General features: G+C 39.4%; 1 protein-coding gene and 1 long non-coding RNA gene across 4 annotated transcripts; both read right to left on the bottom strand.

Moving 5' to 3' along the window:
- Positions 1-376: 376 nt before the first annotated feature.
- LOC118888382 (late histone H2B.L4-like) lies at positions 377-861 on the bottom strand (the record flags this gene model as incomplete). The annotated part of the gene is made up of 1 exon (XM_036839336.1): positions 377-861. A coding segment is annotated over one exon (363 nt), but the record flags the coding sequence as incomplete, so codon positions are not given.
- Positions 862-902: 41 nt separating this feature from the next.
- LOC118888138 lies at positions 903-21,020 on the bottom strand. Of its 3 annotated transcripts, none has more exons than XR_005018256.1 (3): positions 20,686-21,020; positions 19,566-19,795; positions 903-1,064 (listed from the first exon to the last, which is right to left on the bottom strand). It is a non-coding gene; the product is annotated as an uncharacterized LOC118888138 (long non-coding RNA). The 3 variants fall into 3 exon arrangements; XR_005018255.1 differs by lacking the exon at positions 903-1,064 and adding an exon at positions 11,114-11,843; XR_005018257.1 differs by lacking the exon at positions 903-1,064 and adding an exon at positions 13,141-13,171.
- Between the last annotated feature and the right edge of the window lie 4,630 nt (positions 21,021-25,650).

Below are 25,650 nucleotides of genomic sequence, written 5' to 3' on the forward strand. Positions count from 1 at the left end.
TGTAAATCAACTATACTTCAATTAAAAAAAAAGAAAAAGAAAACCTCCTTAATATCTCTTCTAATATGTCTGTTGAATTCTTATACATGTTCCTGCACTTAATTTGTTGTCATTACGGTACATAATGAATCTCTGGAAAATTTTGCCATACATTCATGAGAAAATGAGAGTGAAAAAGGTAAATAACTTTATCTTACAGACCCTGTGAAAGGTTGACCTAGAAAGATAAAAGAACTCACTCTTTAGTAAAGTGGTATAATGCAACATTATTGAACAAAACTCACTATTTCATTTTGAGCAAATTAGACCATAGATATATTAAAATGTAGTTGATAATATTTACTTCTTTGTAAAAAAGATGTTTAGAAATTAGCAGGATGACACACTTTAAAAAATAAAGTCGATCAAAGTTTATCAGAATACAGTTCTTATTAAGAAAACTGAGGAGGCTCTGAAAAGATCCTTTGGTCTGCGATGCTCAGGTGGTCCGGAGGCAGCTCATTTGCCGGTTATGTACCGAATGACTGCCTTGGTGGCGCTGGATATGGCGTGCTTGCCCCTCTTCCCAGGCAGCAGCAGGCGCACGGAGGTCTGCATGTCTCTGGAGGTGAGGGTGGAGCGCTTGCTGGAGCGGACCAGGCGCGCCGCCTCGTCGGCGATTCGCTCAAAGATGTCCTTCACGAACGAATCCATGACGTTCACGGCCTCCTGCGAGAGGCTCAGGCCCTCCTGGACCCGCTGCAGCACCCTTCCGAAATAGGTGGCAAAGCTGTCGAAGCCGTCAGAGAGGCGGCGGCGGCTGCAGCGGCGGCGGCGGCTGCAGCGGCGACGGCGGCTGCAGCGGCGGCGGCGGCTGCAGCGGCGGCGGCGGCTGCAGCGGCGCTTCGGGTTCTTCGGCTCGGCTTCCTTGGTGCCCGGGCTTTCTTCAGACGTCTCAGACGAAGGCTCAAGCATGTCGGAATCGTCTTCCCCGCAGCTCAGAGGGAAGGACAGTGCGGCCGTCGAGGTCCCTTGGCCCGGTGTATACTCCCTGCCTTCTATGACCTCACGGGCAATGCTCACATCTGATTGGATAAAATGCAAAGCAGGGAGGTCTGTCACTAAGGAACCCCATGTCACCTGTGATTGGATGGCCCCCTGCTTGGCCTCCAGTCAGCCAATCACAGTGGAAATCTGGTGACTTTAAACTTTCCGTGACCTCTACCAGAAAATCTTTGAACTATGCCCCATGTAGGCAAAGTTCACCTCAGCTGATTTATGCCTACTATTTATGCATGAGAACTCTGAAAAGATGTCACCCAAGTCACCTACACTGAAGAAAAATCAGTTTGAGCTTCCTGAGCGAGTCTGACCTCCCTAACTCAAGTCGTTGCCGCCATCAGAATGACTTTAGCCACTTGGCGGGCCATTTCACTCCCACATAGTATCTTGTCTTTCCATGGCTGAGCCTCCGTGGCTTGAGCCGGAAGTCTCTGACATGGTCTGCAGAGTGCTCCTCGAAATCATGGGACATAATTGACCATCTACTGCCTCCAATTATGATCAAAACCCCCAGTGAATGAGAAAAAATTGAAATCTCAAAGCCACATTGTCCAAAGTTGGAACACAAACAGAAATGGGAATACTTTAAAAATTAGTAAAAATACTTAAACATTTCTCAAATATAAAATTTTCTTAACATTCCTTAGGTCCTCAAAATACCCCACATGCTTGAATTTGTGAACAAACGTAAGAGTTGTTGATTGAAAACAATGATTAATTCTCTAAGAAAACACCATAGGAAGAATGGAAGGAATAAATGGGAAGTTCTTTAAAATAAAAGCGTATTTCTTGCAAGAATACATGACAATACAGACAAAGGCATTTCTTTAATGTGTTTCCTTACCAATAAATTGCAGAATTGGAATCAAAAAATGACTTAAGAAGAATTGAAAAAAGGGGGGGGGGGTTCATCAATGTGGTTTCATCTGAAATGGTCAAGATTCCAAAGCTGTGTCCATTTGCACTTTTAAAGAACTGCTATTTCTACTGCTCATGAACTGTTTCCAATTATGAAAGCGGAAAGCTAATCTTTATTACCAGAAAATGTAATATGGTGATAAAACCAGTGAAGGAAGCTTGCCGTTCCTTATTTCTAAAGAATCCCATTTACCAATGAAAATACAAAAATCCCACTTGATGTGTTAGTAGTCAAATCCTTCCCTTACTTGTATACAAGGGACAAGAGACACATACAGTACAATCTCTGAATTCAAATCATTAACTTACAGTGATTAAAAACAAGCTAGCAAGCAAACAACAGGGAAGGAACCCCTCCAGTTTCCTCCACAATCTCCAAGTCTGAACCTCCCAAGAATGCTTTTATTTGTTTTTCCCTGGCCACTTTCCCACACTGGGCCAAAGGCTGTGGCTCACAAGCTTCCAGTCCATCACTGGCCGAACCAGTGAACAGGACGTGAGCTGCTCTCGTTGGACACTCTTATCATCCAAGTGTTGCATAACTGCAGTATTTAGCTATGTCTTGTTTACTTGATTCTTCAAAGGAACTGTAATCATTATTGCAACTTTTGTGTACAGTCATTGTTTTACATTTACCTCCACTTGCTAATTTATTCTATTAACATTCCTACCTGCATCTCAGATCATCTGCTGTGATCTTTTTCCATCTTCCTAAATTACATTCTTTAGAAGTTCCTTTAACATGGTGTCAGTTGATGTAAACACGATAAGATTTCATTTTTCTCAAAAGTCTTTCTCAGTTAAGCTCTAGAAGGAAGCCAGCACTGAGATGGGGTTAATTATGTGGGAATGTTAATCAGGATTACCATCTGAGGATGGGATGAGACATATATTTATACCCTCCCCTTCTTCAGACATTGGATGTGACCGTCTCAGGAAGTCCCTAACTTTGGGCAAATTAGCTCTCTGAAGCTGAGGAAATATCTGAAAGGGTCAATGGCTGAGGATTAGCACCTGACTGTACTCTCAGCAGCCGGTGGAGCAAGCCTACATTTGAGTGTGGTTTGGGGAGGTCCATCTTCATGTGTAGCATAGCTTCACTATTAAATGATACCTTGGCTAGATATGCAACTCCAGGATGACAGTTACTTTCTCTCAGCACTTGCTTTTGGCTTCAATTGATTAAGACAAAGAGGTCTGCAGTCACACTATTTGGTATTCCTTTTTTGGGCACTGCGTCTTTTTGTCTGCTATTTTGATCTCTAGGGTTACCTTGAAGGTTTACTATGATTTGTCAGGTCTGCTTCCTGCATGGAGGAACTTATGGCTTCCCCTAACTCTGGGAATTACCAGCCATTTTCCTTTGAATAGTATTTTTCCAATATTCACCCAGTTTTATGCTTCTGGAATGCCTATGTGATACTTATCACCTACTTACTCCATTCCTTGAGTCTCTTTGCCTCACCTTTATCCTTTTTTTTCTTTTACTTTCTGTGAAGTATTCTATATTATTTCTATTATTTTATCTGTCTTCTAGTTCACCAATCCTCTGTCCAGCTATATCTCATTGGTTATGTAAAATTTCTTTAATCTTTTGTTCATATAATGAATGTTTGCATTTTCACAAAGAATACATTACAAACTTGGAAGGAATAGAATCAGATTCATCTGAATGACTTAGAGTAGCATCTCCAGATATTAGGGAACGGGGAATAGGTTTTTTTCTTGAACTTTTTGATTTTGATATTTCTGTACCATGTTTGGCTTTTCTCTTATGTTTTCAATGAATTCTGTAACAAAGATAATGTTGAATAAGTTTGATTGGGATATGTTTGCTATATTAATACTATTTTCCAGGGTTGCTTATAATTTCTTTTTTTTTTTTTTTTTTTTTTTCACACACACACACTGTATTTTATTTTTACAAAAGATAAATAGACTGACACCAAGCATTGTACATGGATGACCACAACAAAAGCAACAATGATTGCAATTACCAAACATGAAACACACTCATACTATGTCATAATATTGACATTCAGTCCAGTAATCCTCCACTGTAACAGCTCCTTTACTTTGCAGTGAAAATTGATTTGTATATTCTTTGCCTCTGAGTCCTTGTGGGATTTTTTTTTTTTTAAATTCAGACAGAAAGTCACAAAAATTATTCTCATCCTCATCAGTTCACTCAGTCCCATGTAATTCATTTTTTTATTCATCTTGATCTTTTGTTAGCACTTTTATGAGTTCATCAGTTTTTCATTAGAGTTCTGAAAATGCTTATTCATTCAGTTCAGCAGTACAGTCAGTTACCAGAAACCTGTACTTGTCAGAGTCTTTTCCATGAATTTCTTGAAGATGAAACCCTTTTATAGGAACATATTTGCAAAATCATCAGAGTACACCCAGAACTGTCTGTAAATGAGAAAAGACTTAAAAATGACCACGGTTAAAGATTTGATGAAAGTTCATAATAATGCAGTTGACAAGAAAATTAGTTATTTCTGAGATATACATTTTAAAGTAATAACTAGGATTATTACTTATAACATTATACCAGAACATATAAGATTTTTAGAAATTTCATGTAATGTCTGAAACATTTATATTAACATATTTCCATACATATTTCCATACAAATACAAATATAAGATTTTTAGAAATTTCATGTAATGTCTGAAACATTTATATTAACGTATTTCCATACATATTTCCATACAAATACAAATATAAGATTTTTAGAAATTTCATGTAATGTCTGAAACATTTATATTAACATATTTCCATACAAATAACCCAATGAAAGTTTAGTATTAGTTGTTTTGTTTGTTTTTTTATACTGCAGGTTCTTATTAGGCATCAATTTTATACACATCAGTGTATACATGTCAATCCTAATCGCCCAATTCAGCACACCACCATCCCCACCTCACCGCAGTTTTCCCCCCTTGGTGTCCATATGTCCATTCTTTACATCTGTGTCTCAACTTCTGCCCTGCAAACTGGCTCATCTGTACCATTTTTTTAGGTTCCACATACATGCATTAATATACGATATTTGTTTCTCTCTTTCTGACTTACCTCACTGTGTATGACAGTCTCTAGATCCATCCACGTCTCAACAAATGACTCAATTTCGTTCCTTTTTATGGCTGAGTAATATTCCATTGTATATATGTACCACAACTTCTTTATCCATTCGTCTGTTGATGGGCATTTAGGTTGCTTCCATGACCTGGCTATTGTAAATAGTGCTGCAATGAACATTCGGGTGCATGTGTCTTTTTGAATTACGGTTTTCTCTGGGTATATGCCCAGTAGTGGGATTGCTGGGTCATATGGTAATTCTATTTTTAGTTTTTTAAGGAACCTCCATATTGTTCTCCATAGTGGCTGAATCAATTTACATTCCCACCAACAGTGCAAGAGGGTTCCCTTTTCTCCACACCCTCTCCAGCATTTGTTGTTTGTAGATTTTCTGATGATGCCCATTCAATAATTTCTTATTGAAGTAGTAAACCTGTTTCCCTCAATTAGTCTTTTTTATTGAGATATAATGGACATAAAACATTAGTTTCATAATGATTCGATATATGTATATATTATGAAATGATCACCCCAATAATTCTAGTTAACAGCCACCACCACACACAGTTACAAATTTTTTTTCTTGTGATAAGAACTTTTAAGGTCTACTTTCTTAGCAACATTCAAATATACAATACAGTATTCAACTATAGCCACCATGCTGTATATTACATGTCTGCGAATTATTTAATTAAAACTGGAAGTTTGGACCTTACTTCAATCTTTACTGTTAACCATACCATTAGATCATAATTGCCCCTTTTCTTCAATCACTTTCTGAAGTGAATGATCAGATGTACTCATTTTATCTTCCAGTCTTCAACATCAAAACCCATTTTTCCTCTCTCTATCCTAGATTTCATATCTGTCATTCACCTTTGCACTCCCAGTCTTCACTGTCTATATGGTATATTTTAAATGGCATTTCACTAATCCTTCTATTCTATTTCTGAAATTTTAGGTGCAAAACACCCAAAGAGCTATAAAAATGTCCCAACAGATTCATTTTCTTAAAATAACTTCTCACATAATACAATATGTATGAGACTAGTATGCAAGATCAAGATTGGCAAAGCATTTGTATGTCATATGGACAAACACTAGGATTTTGAAGCAGCGGTAGTGAGCATGATGGAAATAAAATGACTTACGCTGTGCATTCCAACTGGTTTACAGTTCTATCTTTGAAATGAGCACGGTTTCAAAAGAGGCTTTGGCTCCCAAAGTTTTGTCCCCTATGTGTATGACGATCTCAAGGCACTATTCAGAGGGATTTACTTGTAGTTGATCTCCTGACAATTTTCCTGATCACCTTGGAAAGAAAATTCTTCTTTTCTCAAGTTCTTTAGTGAGATTTTTCTAATATTCCCGAATAATTTTAACTAATGACCCTCATGAAGGGGGTCCAATTATCCTAAATCCTTACTCTAATTTCCCAAGGAGAACTCTGGAAGTATAATGGCTCATCAGAGATCTTCCACAATGGGCTGAAAAACAAACAAAGAAATTTGTACCCAGTCCTGGATCAGGCGTTTCCTCCCTTCGTGCTGCACTACTTAGGAAAACAATTTCTAGTTTCTTGCCCTGCCCACAACCTTTCTCTTGAGTTCATACAGTTCTGCTAAAGCTACATAGATTTGTCTCTCCTGGAGGTTCCTGTCCCTCTTCTGATGGGTTCAAGGAAAGTTTTTTTTTTTTCACACACACACACTGTATTTTATTTTTACAAGAGATAAATAGACTGACACCAAGCATTGTACATGGCTGACCACAACAAAAGCAACAATGATTGCAATTACCAAACATGAAACACACTCATACTATGTCATAATATTGACATTCAGTCCAGTAATCCTCCACTGTAACAGCTGCTTTACTTTGCAGTGAAAACTGATTTGTATATTCTTTGCCTCTGAGTCCTTGTGGGATTTTTTTTTTTAATTCAAACAGAAAGTCACAAAAATTATACTCATCCTCATCAGTTCACTCAGTCCCATGTAATTATTTTTTTATTCATCTTGATCTTTTGTTAGCACTTTTATGAGTTCATCAGTTTTTCATTAGAGTTCTGAAAACGCTTATTCATTCAGTTCAGCAGTACAGTCAGTTACCAGAAACCTGTACTTGTCAGAGTCTTTTCCATGAATTTCTTGAAGATGAAACCCTTTTATAGGAACATATTTGCAAAAGCATCAGAGTACACCCAGAACTGTCTGTAAATGAGAAAAGACTTAAAAATGACCACGGTTAAAGATTTGATGAAAGTTCATAATAATGCAGTTGACAAGAAAATTAGTTATTTCTGAGATATACATTTTAAAGTAATAACTAGGATTATGACCTATAACATTATACCAGAACATATAAGGTTTTTAGAAATTTCATGTAATGTCTGAAACATTTATATTAACATATTTCCATACAAGTAACCCAATGAAAGTTTAGTATTCGTTGTTTTGCTTGTTTGTTTGTTTATACTGCAGGTTCTTATTAGTCATCAAGGAAAGTTTTGATTTTTGCAGATTATCCAGCTTTTGCCTCTTTGTTTGGCTCAAAGTGATATTCTTCACAGAAGAAATTACAAATTATTTTAAAAGTACAAATACAGTCCTTTAAAATATTGAACTAATAATGGAGTTTAAAGAAAGTCATAAACAATTCCTAAGGGTTGAAATCACTGAGTATCTTCTCCCTTCACAGAAGTAAGAAGCTAAAAATAAAAAAAAATTAAACTAAGCAATGAATAGTCGGAGTGAAAAGAGGATGAATGAAGTCACCTTTTTTCTCTTAATGGGAAACTAAATAATCAATATGATGGAAGAGTCAGCACATGTGCCAATCTACAGCTCAGGTTTCATATCACATATACTTTGAATTGCGTCCCCTGAAATTCTTATATTGAAGTCCTAAATCCCAGTACCTCAAATGTAATCTTGCTTGGAGTTAGGGTCATGAATGAGGCAATCAAATTAAAATCTGATATCCAGACCAGATTCTGGTAGAGTTCTTTGAAGCATGTACTCACTCGAAACATTCTCCTTTCTGTCAATCTGTGTGTCTGTATTTCTATGTCCAGGGGCCCAGGAGTAGGGGGATGGTATGTCTACAATGGTCAGAAACTTCATGCCACCAGAGGGAAAGGTTTGCCCTGGATTATAGGGATTCACTGCATGCAGGAGTTCACCCAGATGAGAGTGAGTCAAGTGGGAAAGTATTCCATAGTTTAACAACACTGTGGCCCAAGGAACCCAGGACCTTGTGCTATGGACATATCATGCGTGTGGCACCCAGCAGCATCTCAAAAAGCATGTGTTGTGTGGCACTATTTGTTAGATTTGTGAAAGCTGCTCATTCCCAGACACTTCTCGGATGGATTAAGCATGTCTGTTCCCCTGCCTCTTGACTCTGGCAGGCCTATAATTGCTTTGACCAATGGAGTATGAAAGAAGTGATGTTATGCCCATTACAGAGCTAATCTTTAAGAGGACACATAGCTTCTGCTTTGCTGTTTGAGAGTTCTGAGCCGACAAGTAAAAATCTGCCTGTCCTGCTGGACAACCCCTTGGAGAGGTACCTCCATGGCACCAGTATGAGTGTTAGTTGTCTTTTACGCTGCAGAGTAGTTTAAAGGGTCAGTTACACTTCTGTTTTGGTCAATAAATGGAATAGAAAATGGGGGAAATTTCCATTCAAGACATGAAAAATAACTTGACAAAATTATTTATATACATTATTGAAAATGCTCACCTCTGTGTGAAAAGTGACAGAAATTAATACTTCATTGAGATCTTTAATAATTGTGGTTGCTTGAATGGCTGCACCCTTAATGAAAAACTGGACTTTTTCTAATGGAAAGGGAAGATGCCAGAAAAAAAGAATTCTACACCATGCCCTAGATTTGGGGTCAGGAAAAGTCTCCCTGAGAATTTGTAATCACAAAGGTGTCCTCCTGTAGCTTTGGGGTTCATGTTAACACTATCATTATGGTCCAAAGAATTCCCTGTTGTAAACTTTCTTCCATGGTTTGATCATCATATTGTATTTACCAGTAATAAAAAATAGCATTTATCCTTTCATGATTGGAACTATTTTGTTAGCAGTAGAATTAGCCGCTCCTTGAAGCCCTCACAGGAAACACACTTGGAAACCTGACCATTAGGATCTTAGCTCATTGAAGACCTCCATTTCTTCAAGTCTTCCTAAGTCCTTCTTGGTTCAATGTCTGTAATTTATTTTTACATAAATACATTAAAGATATACTTTGCTTGAGTTACGTAGGTTTTTGAAAGGAATGTGTTTCTAATTTTTAAATATTTCCCTTTTACTGATTAGTTTCTTCTCACTCGGAAGGTTTCTAGGGAATTAGAAAAATAATTTCTTTCAACTAACACATATTTTTTCATCAATTCCAGTATGTGTGGTATTTGGGGTACCTAAGTAATGTTAAAAAAAAATTAAAATTTGCTAAATGTTAAATATTTTTAGTATTTATGTACAAGTATCCGATTTCTGTTTGTGGCCTGTCTTTGGAGAATGTGGTTTTACTGTTCTTTCTGATTCCCTGTAAGTTTGATAAGAATTGGAGGTAAGGGCTGGTCAGTTATGTCCTATGACTGATTTTGAGGAGCACTCTGCTGACCAAGTCAGAGAGTTCCTGCTCAAGCCACGGTGGCTCAGCCATGGAAAGAGAAAATTCTGTGTTGAGAAAAATGGCCCCCAAGTGGCCAGAGTCATTTTGATGGTGGCAAAGGTTTGAGTTATAGAGACTCTCTCAGGGAACTCAAACTGATTTTTCTTCAATGTAGGTGACTTCGGTGACATCTTTTCAAAGTTCTCATGCATAAATAGTAGGCATAAATCAGCTGAAGTGAACGGATGACCTTTTCCTACATGGGGCATAGTTCAAAGATTTTTTCTAGTGGAGGACACGGAAAGTATAAAGGTCACCAGATTTCCACTGGGATTGGTTGACGGGAGGCCAAGCAGGGTGGCATCCAATGACACGTGACATGGGGTGCCTTGGTGACAGGCCTCCCTGCCTTGCATTTTGTCCAGTCAGATATGGACGTTGCCTGTGACATCAGAGAACGCAGGGATTATAAACCCGGCCACTGGCCCTCAGCAGCCTCATTGTCCTTCCCTCTGAGCTGTGGGGAAGGTGGCTCCGACATGGCCGAGCCTTGCCGTGAGACTTCTTCTGAGGAAAGCCTGGGCACCAAAGAGCCCACAGAGGCCGAACCAAAGAGCCCAAAGCAGAAGATGCCAAGGCGTTGTCGCCGCTGCTGCCCAGACAGTTTCGTCACCTGTTTCCCCAGGGTGCTGAAGCAGGTTTTCACGAGGGCCTGGACATCTTCGAGCCCATCGCCGAGGAGGCTGCACCCCTGGCCAGCTCCACCAAGCGCTCCACCATCACCTTCAGAGAGATCCAGACCTCCGTGCCCCTGCTGCTGCCCAGGGAGATTGGCAAGCACGCCATGTCCTAGGCCACCAAGGCAGTCATCAGGTACACCATCCTCAAATGAGCTGCTTCAGAACCACCTGAGCCTCGCAAACCAAAGGGTCTTTTCAGAGCCACTCACTTGTCAGGAAAAGACCTGTAGCACTGAAGAGTCAGATTGACTCTAGTTTTTCGACCTGTGCCATACTACTGCCCATCACTAAAACATTTTTAAGTTGAAGTAAACATCAAACATTATCAGTTCTACTTGAATATATGTCCGTAGTGCAGTTTGTTCCAACAAAAATTGTGACTATTCCTTAACCATACTGCATTTCATAACTTACCTGAACAGTCATTTTAGTTCTAGGTCAGCCTTTATAGAGTTCCTTAAGGTCTAAATTATTTTTGTATTAATTTTATTTTGCATTTTAATTCTCATTCCCTGGGAGGATGTTGTGGAATTTACTAGAGATACTTTATGTGTGATATAGCCAGAGATAAAGTGAGGAAGCAAATAAGCCCACCAATACATCCCTCTTCAACCTTTTTCGACATGTCCCATAATATTAAGTCATTTAAATGCACACATGAGTACTCAAACATATTACAAACTAGCTACCTGAAACTTCCAAGAAACAATTCACTTTTTTAAGTCACTGGTTTCTGAAATTACTACTGGAATTCATTCAGATTCATACAATTTATTGTTTCCCAATCGAGAATTTTTTGATTTTTAGAACCTTCAGGACCTTGCAGGAACCTTCAGACCTTCAGGACCTGCAATTTTGCATCACTGGATGATGAGAGTATCCAGTGAGAGGAGCTCAGGCCCCACCCTCCACTGATGCAGCCGAGGAGGGACTGGCAGCCCGTGAGCCACAGCTATTGGTCCAAAGAGTGGTGGAGTGACCAGGCCTGAACCAATAACAGCCTTCCTGTGATACTCAACCCCGAGATAGAGTAGGAAGGAGGTGTGATAGCTTCCCTGTTGTTTTTCTGTTCAAGTACTTGCTTTGCACCATGGTGATTTAAGTACAGGCATCCAGATTTGGTAGTGGGACATGTTTCCATCTCCTTGCATCAGAATAAGAGGAGGATGTTCAGCAGTTAAGAGAAGCAAGATGACTCCTTCTCCTACCTCAAGTCATTTGAGTGTTAATGCTTATGATAATATTTATTTAATTTAACATCTGTTGTGTTCTCTTCTTGGTGCATTGACTTTTTTAGATTTGGTTTTTCTATAGGTATATTGCTGAATTTCAAGATAGTTAATAATTTTCCAATTCTTTTTCTTTGAATTGACCTCCAGGTTCCTCCATCAGTCAAGAGAGAACACACAGCCAGTCATGATGACCACCTACAGAGATGGGAAAGAACGCCATGCTTTTAAGAAGTTACATTGCTAGTGTCAGAAGAAAGGTAACAAAACAATTTTTATGGTTGAGCAGACATTCCCATCTTTAAGGAGATCTAGTAAATGTGAAATGCATATGTACACTACACATTAGGGAGGGAAGGTGGAGGCCCAGATGGACACAGTGAGAGAATTTTATCTTGAAATTTTCTTGTCCTGCTTTAAAATATAAATTTGGTTTCATCATATGATAACTTTTCTAGATTTACTGCACAGCTAACTCAGTTTTTCTAAATGCTGTGTAAGCTTTTAAAAATATTCCATAATAATAATAAGCTAAAATCTTGATAAGGAGGATTATTTGTCCTAATTCCTGATCTATTGCTATCAAAGAGAGCTCTGGAAGTAAAACTGACCCTGGCATGCATGCAATTCTCTATGAAGCTCTTTCTAGTTTCCTGACCTGCCCTCATCTTTCTCTACAGCAAGTGGTTCTCTGTCAAATGCAGAATTCTACATGTGGGGTCTCTTCTGTGAGAGTCTTATCTCTCTTTTGATGAGTCCATGAAATTTTTGTAGTTTATTCAGCTTTAGTCTCATTGTTTGGCTAAGGGTGATATCCTTCCAAGGTTTTCACATCCAAATCAATTGTTATTTTAACCTATCATATATGTTCAAATAAAACTCTTAACACTGGTGATAAAATACTGAACTTTAAAGCAAATTATAAAACATTTCAAAGGACTGAATCCCACAATATGTTCCTGCTTCACAAAGTATGAAGCTAGAAATCAATGTTTTTAAAAGAAACAATTAGAAAATCATCAACTTTGTCAAAAATCAGCAATATATTTTTAGAAAAATTATACAAGTAAAGAGGCACTGTGCCAAGAAAAACACAATGATAATATTAATATATTAACATTCACTTGAATATTACCATTCAAATTCTAGAAGAAAAGAAAAATCTTTATTTGCTGACCATCATCTTCTTACTCGATGCAATTGTCCAGAGACACGGGGCACTATGTGCTCTGGATTTATATCCTTAAATCACCAAGATGAAAAACAAGTAAAGTAACAAGACCAGCTGACAGAGAATCCTACACTTTCAGCCTCAATTTTCTGGTTGAATATCACAGGACGGCTGTGATTGGTTCAGGCCTGGTCACTCCACCACTCTTTGGACCAATAGCTGTGGCTCACTGGCTGCCAGTACCTCAGTGGCTGCATAAGGGTGGGGCCTGAGCTGCTCTCACTGGATACTCTCATCATCCAGTGATGCAAACTTGCAGGTCCTGAAGGTCTGTGTTCTAAAAATCAAAAAAATTCTGGATTGGGAAAGAATAAATTGTATGAATTAAGAAATAAGGAAACAATCCCATTTACGATTGCAGCAAAAAACACTGAAATACCCAGGAATAAACCTATCTAAGGAGGTAAAAGACATATACTCGGAAAAGTATAAGACACTGATGAAAGAAAGTGAAGACAGGAGAGAGTGATCAAGATGGTGGAGTAGTAGGATGTGAAAGTCACTCCTCCCACAAGTACACCAAAAATACATCTACTTGTGGAATGACTCTCACAGAATATCTACTGAACACTGGCAGAAGACCTCAAGCTTCTGAAAGTTCAAGAAAATCTCCACATAAATGGGTAGGACAAAAGAAAAAAAGAAAGGAATCAGGACGGGACCTGTGCCCCGGGAGGGACCTGTGAAAGAGGAAAGGTTCCTATACCATGGGAAGTCCCCTCACCAGTGGGGAGATCGGCTGGGACTAATGGGAAGCTTGGAGGTTCGGAGCAGAGCACAGCAACTGGTTTGTGGCAGCCAGAACAGAGAGAGAACTGCACAGATGGTCAATGCCACAACCCTGCACTTGCCTGCCTGAGATGTGCATCCACCAGTGTGGGCAGGAGCTGGGTGCAGAAACTTGGGCTTTGGAGATCAGACCCGGGGAGACGACTGGGGTTGGCTGTGCAGAAACCGTCTGAAGGGGCTGGAGTCTGCTGCAACTGCTGCTGAGCGTGTACCTGGAGGAAACCTGGGCTCACCTTAGAGGCCAGGCACCATTGTCTGGGGGGTGTGCGAGGAGAGGGAAAGGACCCACCTTTGCAGCCTTTTCCCCTGCGTGTGCTCTCAGGTGACAGAACACCACCTACAGAAGCTCCAGGAGCAGTTGTGAGCCACCTCCTCTACCATTGCAGGCTCCGGGGGCACACATGAGCAGCCACCACTGCCAAGAGCCCCAGGATCTGGCACCAGCTGCCGTATCTGCCCACCCTGTATCAAGGGGATAATGGCCAGCACATGCTGAGGAAAGAGGCAGCAGGCATCCATGCTAAAAACAGCCCTCGCAACAAAAATATCAAACCCACACCAGCTACACAGGGATGCTCCCACATATAAATAGCCCTCCAAGAACACAGAAGAAAACTGTTTCCCCTAAACTCATAGGGTAAGAGAAATATAAGTAAAATGAAGAAGCAGAACCACTCCCAGTTAAAAGACCAAGAGAATTTTCCTGAAAGAACAAACAATGCAACAGACCTCTTCAGTTTAATAGATACAGATTTCAAATAGGAGATAATGAAAATACTAAAAGAATTAAGAAAGGCTATTGACAGAAATGCAGAGTACTATCAAAAGGAGCTAGAAACTATAAGGGGGAGCCAAGAAAAATTTGAAAACTCATTTGCTGAGATGAAAGCTGAGCTAAAGGCAATGAATAGCAGAATGAATAATGCAGAGGAACAAATAAGTCATCTGGAAGACAGAAGAATGGAAATCACAAAATCAGAACAGCAGACAGAAAGCCAAATGAAAAAAGAAATGAAAGCAATATCAGAGATCTATGGGATCACATAAAGCGTGCCAATCTACACATAATAGGGATTCCACATGGGAACGAAAGAGAAAAGGGGATCGAAAACGTATTTCAAGATATTATGGCTGAAAACTTCCCAAAACTAAAGAAGGAAACAGAAATCCAGGTACAGGAAGCACAGAGGGTTCCAAACAAGATGAACTCAAACAGACCTACACCAAGACATATTATAATTAAATGGCAAAATTTAAAGATAAAGAGAGGATTCTAAAAGCAGCAAGAAAAAAACAAAGACTTAATTACAAGGGTACCCCCATAAGGCTATAAGTTGATTTCTCTATAGAAAAGCTGCAGGCCAGAAGGGAGTGGCAAGATATATTCAAAATCCTAAAAGGGAAAAATCTGCAACCTAGGATACTCTACCCATCAGGATAATCATATAGAATAGAAGGAAAGATTTCTCAGACAAGCAAAATCTAAAAGAATACAGCAATCCTAAATCTATTCTAAAAGAAATATTAAAAGGTCTTCTCTACACAGAAAAGAAGCAAGAATCTATAGGAAAGAGAAAATCACAATTGGAAAATAAACCACTTAAATAAGCCCATACACAGATTTTTAAAAATCAAAACACTTTTGGGAAAAGGATGATAACCACAATGAACAACAAAAGGATAAACAAGAAGATGCAAAAGAGGACATCAAAATCATAAAAGGTTGGGGAGAAGAGTAAGAAAATGTAGAGTTTTTTCTTTTATTAGAATGTGTTTGAGCCTATATGACTCTCACTCTAAAGCAAGTAGATATAGGAAGGGGGTTAGACTCGAAAAACAGGGTAACCACAAATCAAAAACATCCAATAGATTCACTAAAACCAAAAAGAAAAAAACACAAGCATAAAATAAAAGGAAATTATCAAACTACAAAAAGACAAAGAAAGGAACAGAGAAGAAGCACAGAATCAACTGGAAAACAAGGTTTAAAATAGCAATAAATTCATATATATATATATATATATATATATATATATATATATATATCAATAATTACCTTAAATGTCAATGGACTAAATGCTCCAGTCAAAAGACATAGAGTGGCAGATTGGATTAAAAAAAAGCAAAACAAACAAGAGCCTATAATATACTGCCTACAAGAGACCCACTTCAGGGTAAAGGACACACATAGATTGACAGTGAGGGGATCGAGAAAGATATTTCATGCAAATGGAAATGACAAGAAAGTGGGGGTTGCATAGTCATGTCAGACAAAATAGACTTTAAAACAAAGGCCATAAAGAAAGATAAAGAGGGACACTATATAATGGTGAAAGGATCAATACATGAGGAGGATTTTACACTCGTCAACATATATGCACCAAATATAGGAACACCTGAATACAGAAAACAACTACTAACAGACATAAAGGGAGAAATCAACAGGAATACAATAAGAGAAGGAGAATTTAACACCCTTCTCACAGCAATGGAGATATCTTCTATACAGAAAATACATAAGGCAAGAGAGATCCTAAATGATACAATAGAACAGTTAAACTTAATTGATATTTTCAGGACATTACATTAAAAAAACCAGAATGAACATTCTTGTCAAGTGCACATGGAACATTCTCTAGGACTGACCACATGCTAGGGCACAAAACAAAACCTCAAAAATTTAAGAGTATAGAAATTATTTCAAGCATCTTCTCTGACCACAAGGACAGGAAACTAGAAATCAAACACGGGAAAAGAAATGAGGAAAAAAACGACTACATGGAGCCTAAACAACATGCTACTAAAAAACTGTGGGTCAACAAGGAAATCAAAGAAGGAATTAAAGGAATTAAAAAATACCTTGAGACAAATGACAATGAAAACACAACCATACAAAATCTATGGGATGCAGCAAAAGCAGGTCTGAGAGGGAATTTCATAGCGATACAGGCCTTCCTCAGAAAACAAGAAAAATCTCAAATAGACAACTTAACTAACCACTTTAAAAAATTAGAAAAAGAAGAATAAATAAAACCTAAAGTCAGCAGAAGGAAGGAAATAATAAAGATCACAGAGGAAATAAATAAAACAGGTATTAAAAAAATAGGAAAAAAACCCAATAAAACCAAGAGCTCGTTCTTGGAAAAGGTAAACAAAATTGACAAACCTCTGGCCAGGCTCACCAAGAAGAAAAGAGAGAGAACCCAAACAAACAAAATAAGAAATGAAAAAGGAGACATAACAACTGATACCGCAGAAATACAAAAAACATAAGGGAATACTATGAACGATTATGTGCCAACAAATTTGACAACCTAGAAGAAATGGACAAGTTTCTAGAAACATACAGCCCACCAAAACTGAATTACTAAGAAACAGATAATTTGAACAGACTGATCACTAGAAGTGGAATAGAATCTGTAAAAAAAAAAAAAAAACAAATCACCCTGATACCAAAACCAGACAAAGACATCACCAAAAAAGAAAATTACAGGTCAATATCTTTGATGAATATAGATGAAAAAATTATCAACAAAATATTAACAAACTGAATCCAACAACACACACACAAAAGATCATACACCACAACCTAGTGGGATTCATCCCAAGTTCACAAGGATGGTTCAACATACACAAATCAATCAATGTGATACACCACATCAACAAAAGAAAAGACAAATACCACATGATCATCTAAATAGATGCAGAAAAAGCATTTGAAAAATTCAACATCCATTCATGAAAAAAACTCTTACCAAAGTGGGTATAAAGGGATCATATCTCAACATAATAAAAGCCATTCGTTTATGACAAACCCACAGCCAATATAACACTCAACAGTGAAAAGCTGAAAGCCTTCCAGCTAAAATCTGCAACAAGGCAAGGATGCCCACTCTCACCTCTTCTATTCAGCATAGTATTGGAAGTCCTAGCCACAGCAATCAGAGAAGAAAAAGAAATAAAAAGTATCCAAATTGGAAGTGAAGAAGTAAAATTGTCATTATATGCAGACGACATGATACCATATAGAGAAAACCCTAAAGACTCCACACAAAAACTACTAGAGCTGATAAACGAAGTCAGCAAGGTAGCAGGATGCAAGATTAACATACAGAAATTGACTGCATTTCTTTACACTAACAATGAAATATCAGAAAGGGAATGTAAAAAAAAAAATACCTTTTAAAATTGCACCCCCAAAAATAAAATACTCAGGAATAAACCTGAGCAAGGAGGTGAAAGACTTATACACTGAGAACTATAAAACATTAATAAAGGAAATTGAAAATAATTAAAAATATGAAAAGATACCCCATGCTCTTGGAGTGGAAGAATCAATATTGTAAAAATGGCCATACTACCCAAAGCAATCTACAGATTTAATGCGATCCCAATCAAATTACCCATGACATATTTCACAGTACTAGAACAAATAAACCTAAAATTTATATGGACCCATAAAAGACCCAGAACTGCCAAAGAAATCCTGAAGAAAAATAACAAAGCAGGTGGCACAACCCTCCCAGACCTCAGACAATACTACAAAGCTACAGTAATCAAAATGGCATGGTTTTGGCACAAAAAAACATATATGGATCAATGGAAGAGAATAGAGAGCCCAGAAATAAACCCACACACCTACAGTCAATTAAACTTCAACAAACGAGGCAAAAGTATACAATGGGAAAAAGACAGGCTCTTCTGCAAGTGGTGTTGGGAAAGTTGGACAGCTGCATGTAAATCAATGAAGTTAGAACACACGCTCACACCATACAGAAAAATAAACTCAAAATGGCTTAAAGACTTAAACAGAAGACATGACACCATAAAATTTCTACAAGAGATCATAGGCAAAACATTCTCTGACATAAATCATACAAATGTTTTCTTAGGTCAGTCTCCCTAGGCAATAGAAATTAAATAAAAAATAAACAAATGGGACCTAATGAAACCTACAAGCTTTTGCACAGCAAAGGAAACCATAAACAACATGAAAAGACAACCTATGGAATGGGAGAAATTTTTGCAAATGACCTACAAGGGCTTAATTTCCAAAATATACAAACAGCTCATACAAATCAACACCACCACCAAAAACACAAATCAAACAATGGGCAGAAGACTTAAATAGACATTTCTCCAAAGAAGAAATACAGATGGTCAATAGGCACATGAAAAGACGCTCAACATTGCTAATTATTAGAAAATGCAAATCAAAACTACGATGAGGTACCACCTCACACGGGTGAGAATGGCCATCATCAAAAAGTCTACACACAATAAATGCCGGAGAGGCTGTGGAGAAGAGGGAACCTGGAAATTCCCTGGCAGTCCAGTGATTAGGACTCTGTGCTTTCACTGCTGAGGATGTGGGTTCAATGCCTGGTAGGGGAACTAAGATCCCACAGGCCACGTGGCGTGGCCAAAAAAAAAAAGAAATTTTAAAAGGAGAAAACGGAACCCTCCTGCACTGTTGGTGGGAATGTAAGTTTGTACATACATTGTGGAGAACAGTATGGAGAGTCCTAAAAAACTAAAAATAGATCTATCATATGATCCAGCAAACCCACACCTGAGCATATATCCAGAGAAAACTCTAATTCAAAAAGATACATGCACACCAATGTTCATAGCAGTACTATTTACAGTGGCCAAGACATGGAATCAACCTAAATGTCCATCAACAGATGAATGGATAAAGAAGATGTGGTACATATATACAATGGAATATGACTCAGCCATAAAAAGAATGAAATAATGCCTTTTGCAACAATATGGATAGACCTAGAGATTATCATACTAAGTGACATAAGTCAGACAAAGACAAATATAATATGATATCATCTATATGTAGAATCTAAAACTACGTGAAGGGAAAAACAACAAGTGAGCTATCACACCTCTTTCCAACGTGATCTCCGGGCTGAGTATCACAGGAAGGCTGTTATCAGTTCAGCTCTGGACGCCCCACCACACTCTGGGCCAACTGCTTTGGCTCGCGGGCTGCCAGCCCCTCGTGGGCTGCTGCTCTGGAGATGCTGCTTACACCTGCTGTCAGTGGATGATCCCTTCGTCCGTGCACAACTGCAGTTCAGTCAAGATTCTTGGATGAAAACCGAAAAGGGAAAGACTGCAAAAAGTAAAAATGCAAAAAAAAGATTCAGAGAAATCTGAATTAGGTACAAAGAAATTTCGCAAATTATGGTGCTTGACTCTAGAAAATTAGTTTTCTCTCAGTTTACACTGCTCTGGGGTCCTATTTTATGTATTTAACTGAATTAGGAATCGAGATATGTTGAAGGAGAATAAACGGGTAGGAGTGGTTTTTATATCTGTTACTGCATTTTATCGGCTACTATATCCCACATAAGAATCTCTGGATGATACTGCTATATACAGGTGGAAGAAATGGCAATATCACAGTCCTCACACCGAGAACACAAATGAAAAATGGTTACTCATAAAATGATTAAAAATAATTCATCGTTAACAAATTTAAATTTCTTTTATTTAGCATGATTTGGTTTCCTAAAATACCTCGCATGGAGGATAAATATAAGAGAGGTTGGTTGGGGGAAAAAAAAAAAAAACACTCAACAATGTCCCTATTCTTTAAGAAACCACCAGAGGAGAGAAAAGGAATCAATTGGAAATACTTAAAAATTAAGATCAAATTACTTTCAAGAGCCTAAGATAATACAATCAAAAGCGTATTTAAATGTATTCATGGAGAAATAAGTTACAGAAATAGAACCAAAAAGGGACTTTAGAAGAATTGAAGAAATGTGGGTCATCAGTGTGGTTTCCTCCCCAAATGACTAGGCTTCCAATAGTGTTTCCTCTTGGACTTTTAAGGGACAGCTAATCCTACCACTAAGAAAATGGTTTCAATCATGAAGGGGAAAAAGCTAATTTTTATTACTAGAAAATGGAATGGAATGATACAACCAGTGAAAATAGCTTACTACACCAAATTTCCGAAGAGTTCTTCTTACAAATGAGTTTATAAAAAAATCTTACTTGAAATACTCGTCATTAACTTCTTGCCATATTGTTGTTTTTTTGTTTGTCTTCCTTTTTTTTTAAATTGGTCCCGCTGCCGGTCAAGCTTCTGCTGCCTCAGGTTGCTGCCCTCATCATCTAAGACACTGTAGGGAATCCAGTCGGAACGCGGCTTGCAAGTCATGTCTCTCGGGCGCCGGGCGGCAGCTGCGGCTCCGGAGGCCGGGGCCCGCGGGGGTCGGCGCGGGGGCCCTGCTCAGCTCCCGGGCCGCCCAGGGCCGCATCCTTCCGGGCCGGGGCCTTGGGCCCCGCCGAGGCCCGCGCTGCACGCCAGGGTCCCGACCGCGGGCTCGGCGAGCGACCGCCTGCGCGGCGCGACGGGCGAAGCGGCGGAGTGCGCTGTGCCGCCGCGGGCGTGCGTGCGCGCGCGCGCGTGCAGGCGGCAGGAGAGGCCTTCCGCACCGCCCGGCGCCGCTAGAGGGCGCTCTTGCCACGATTTGAAAGAAACCACAGTGAATGAAACGTTCCGGTATACTCTATAATCTCTAAAGGCCGAATTTCCCAAGAAGGCTCTTATTGCTTTACGCTGTGCCACAGTCTAATATTTTGGCCCAATGGCAAGGAATCACGTCCCTTCCTCCCCTCAATCTCAAAAGCTGCACGTGCCGGGAAGATTCTTTTTTGCTTCAAGCCCAGGACAACTCTTCACACTTTGAGTCCATGGCTAGGCCTCAGGAGCTGCAGGACTTTCATTGGCTGAGCCGATCCCGAGTGGCCCTTGAGCTGCTCTGATTGGATGCTTCCAGCATCCTCCCCAGGATGCCACTGTGCATGTCAAAAAGGTTTCTGTTTTCAAAAACAGGAAAATGCACTCTTGGGGGGGGGGGGGGAACCAACTAAGATTAATCTGAACCAGTCAGATTAGTAACTTCAGTTTCTTCCACCTTGGATAGGTATTTTTTCTTGGACATTTTGCTTTCATTATTTCCGTGCTGTGTTTGGGTCCTTGATTCTGCTTTTAAATGATTTCCCTGACACTGGTCATGTTGAAAAACTTTGAATGGGTTATGTTTGTCCTTATAATACTATTTTCTCAGAGTTGATGCTTATCATTAGCTGTTTAAGCAGTAAAGCTCTTTCCCTTAGTTTATCATTTGAGTAAACCACACTGTTAGATCATGTTTACTCACAGGGTGCCCTTTCTCCTTAATCACCTTTTGAAATCAGTAATCACATGTACTTCTTTGGTCTTACCCTCTTCAACATCATACCACTGTATTCCTCTCTTTCTTACATTTCCTGTGTGTCAGTCGTCCTTGAGCTTCTCCTAGAGCTCTTCTCATCCAAAATTTTGTTTCCGGTGTGTGAGATCATCCTGAGATACCGGAGAGAGGGATTTACCTGAAGGTCCTTTGGTGGTAGTTTGTTCTGGTCTCCTTGGGTGTCTAATCCTTTTTTGTCTTTGAAATATTTTCCTACGATTCTTATCATATTCAACAATCTAAATACATAACATTCCCATACCGGTGGCTCATTTATCATAAATCCTTCTTCTGATGGCCCCAAGAACAGTTTCTCAGGGCTAATGGTCCGACAGAGTTCTCCACTGGACCAGAGAAAAAAGAATTTTAGAGCTCTCCTCGATCAGGCAATGGCCCCCTGCATAGCCACACACCTCAGAGTGGTCACGCTCTCTCTAGTATCCTGCCCTGTCAAATTCTTTCTCCTGAGTTTGTGGGTTTCTGAAAACATTAAAAAACCATTTTCTGTTTTGTCTCCCACGACGGTGCTGTCCCTTTTCTCAGGGCCTGATTTCAGTAGGTTGTCCATAATATGTCTCACTGGGTGCGTGACGTACTTTTCATGTTTTCACATCCTAATCAACAGGGAATTTTACAAATTATTTTCAGAGTACAAAACGAAGGCCAAACGTAACTGAAGAAACATTGGTGTCTAAAACAAATCACAATTCACATTTTAAAGCACTTATAAGGACTGAAATGATAGAATATCTTCCCTCTTCACAGTGGTGGAAAGTCAGAAACTTTGTAAGAGTGATAAAAACTATTCACTCTTCAAATTCTTGAGGAAAATTACATGGAATGTGTCACCTTATTTTCCCATAAACAGTCAGCAGTGTTCTCTTTTTTATTATTATGGTTATAGGAGTATCGACAAAACATTGCTTACAATCAAACATCAATTTTAGCACACAGACAAAAGTCCTTTCTATACACTATTAAATTTGAAGCAATGGGATATGAACTGTACCAGGGATGATGAAAAAAGAAAGGAGGGCTACACGAGAATCCTGACAAGTACCACCCATAACGGCAGAAGCATTCAGCTGGCCCATAGATACATGAGAAATAATAAATAATTGCTGCTTTAGTCCACTAAGCTTGAAGTAATTTACAATGCAGAAATTGGTAAATGATGCACTATTATGAAAAAATTCAATATTTTCCAGATAGCTCAGGGATTGAATGCATTAATTCACCAAAAACATCTGCTTAAGTAAGACTTTCCATCAATATTCTATGCTTACATGTGTTGGAAGAACTCAAATCTGTTACTATACCACCTCGTAAGCATCAAACCAGTGTTTATGTGTGAACAGAACCAGTGTTCTCTTAATAGAAGAGTCAGGAGATATGCCCACCTATATCTCAAAATTCATGTCTTTGTGGGTTGAATTCTTTCTCCCTAAAGCTCCTATGTTGATGTCCTAAACCTCTGCACCTAACAAGTGATTCTATACAGAGATAGGATCTCTACAGAACAAATCAACTTAAACTGCCTTCATTAGGATGACCCCAAATACAAAATGACCTGTATCCATATTAAAAGGGGAAATATGGGCATAGACACCCTCATAGAGGGAGAAAACTGGGAACAGATGGAGGGGTGTCTCTGCCATCTCCACAAGCCAAGGAGAGAGGCCTGGAACACAGGCTTCCTTCACACCAGTCTGAAGGAACCAAACCCGCTGACATCCTGATATCGACTTCTGACCTCCAGAAGTGTGAGACATTATGTACGTGTCCTTCAAGGAAACCAATCTCTGGCATTTTGTACATCAGTCCCAGGTAACCAGCACGATTAGAAACATACAATGAAGCGAGCAAAGAGCAAGCAAATAATCACACCTGATACCCTCTTTGTTACCAAGGCTGAACATCCACGAAGGCACTTACCCCTTCAGCCCACAAATCCAGCTTGAACTTTGGACCCACGGTTGTGGCTCACCGTTGCTGGCCTCTCATTGGCTGACTCAGAGGCGAGTGGTGCTTCAGCTTCTCTGATTGGATCTCCCATCCTCCGAGGCCTGTATCAGCAAGGTGGTTTTTTTTTTTTTTAATTTTATTTATTTATTTATTTATTTATTTATTTATGGCTGTGTTGGGTCTTCGTTTCTGTGCGAGGACTTTCTCTAGTTGCGGCAAGTGGGGGCCACTCTTCATCGCGGTGCACAGGCCTCTCACTGTCGCGGTCTCTCTTGTTGCGGAGCACAGGCTCCAGACACACAGGCTCAGCAATTGTGGCTCACGGGCCTAGTCGCTCTGCGGCATGTGGGATCCTCCCAGACCAGGGCTCGAACCCGTGTCCACTGCATTGGCAGGCAGATTCTCAACCACTGCGCCACCAGGGAAGCCCCACAAGGTGGTTTTTAAAAAGAGTAAAGACTGAAAAGGATAGAAGCAGATTACCGGAACAAGTTCGAGCAGACCCTTCAGTTCCAACATTAAATGTTTTCTCGGTAGATTAGAATCTGCGATCGATTTTTCTCCTGGAACTTTCACATTTAATTATTCGTTTACCATGTTTGGATCCACACTTTAAATGAATTCCATAATACGGGTAGTGGAGAAAAGAATTTAAGTGCGATATAATTGTCCTAGCAATACTATTATCCACGCGGTGACAGTTCTCATAAGTTGATTAGGCCGTGAAGGCTCTCCCTCTGTTTGTCTTTACAGTAAATCACACCGTTAGATCGCGATTGAGCAATCTAGGTGCCCTTCTTTCCTCAAGCACCCACTGAAGTGGATAATCACAATCGCTCACTCCCCCTTCCCAAATTCAACGGCATAAATAACTAAATTCCCATTATCTGTTTCTTTCTCGATTTCCCACGTGTTGCTCACCCTTGCGCGCCCAGTCTTCACTCTCCAGCTCTACTGTGCTGAATTTGTAATATGCTACAAAAATGATCCTATTTCATTTCTGAACCCACAGATGCAAAACACACAAAGCACAATAGCAGTGTCCTGGTGTACTAGATCTCTTAGAATGTTTTTACAGAGACCATAGCCTTGAGACCAGCGCGCTAAAATAACCTAGGTAATGCATCTCTGTTTCATATGGAGAGAAACTGGCATTTTGATGCAGCAACCATTAACATGATAGACATTAAGGGATTTTCTGTAGTCAGCTCTTTTCAAAGTGGTCCACACTTATTTCTCAGAAAAGGCACCTGGCCCTACCAAGAGTTTTGAGTTCTGAATTTTTTTTTTCCCAGTGTGTACAACAATTTGTAGTTCCTACACAGAGGAAGGTATGCACTTGATTTCATGGTAGATTTTAATGGCAAGTTGTGCAGCAAGCGCTCCTTTTTTCAAACGCTTTTAAGTTTCACCTTTCCCGAATAATAGTAAGTAATGAACTTCATGAGGGGGCTTATTTGCCTAAATCCTATTTCTAGAGATCTCAAAGAGATCGCTGGAGGCAAGATGGGCCCCCTTCTTACTTGCAATTGTGCGTGAACTCTCTCTAGTGTCCTGTCCTGCCCCCCATTTTACTCTTCAGCAAGTGGTGCTCTGTCCTAGCTGGAATATTTGGTTTCTGGTCTCTCCACAGAATGACTCCAAAATTTTTTTGAATTTTGTAGTTGATATGCCTTTTGTCTCATTGTTTGCCTGAGAGAGACATCCTTTACCAGCTTCTACATCCTAGTCAAAAGGGTTATTTACAACTTACTTT

This window comes from Balaenoptera musculus, chromosome X, assembly GCF_009873245.2.
Source record: "Balaenoptera musculus isolate JJ_BM4_2016_0621 chromosome X, mBalMus1.pri.v3, whole genome shotgun sequence".
Taxonomy (NCBI): domain Eukaryota; kingdom Metazoa; phylum Chordata; class Mammalia; order Artiodactyla; family Balaenopteridae; genus Balaenoptera; species Balaenoptera musculus.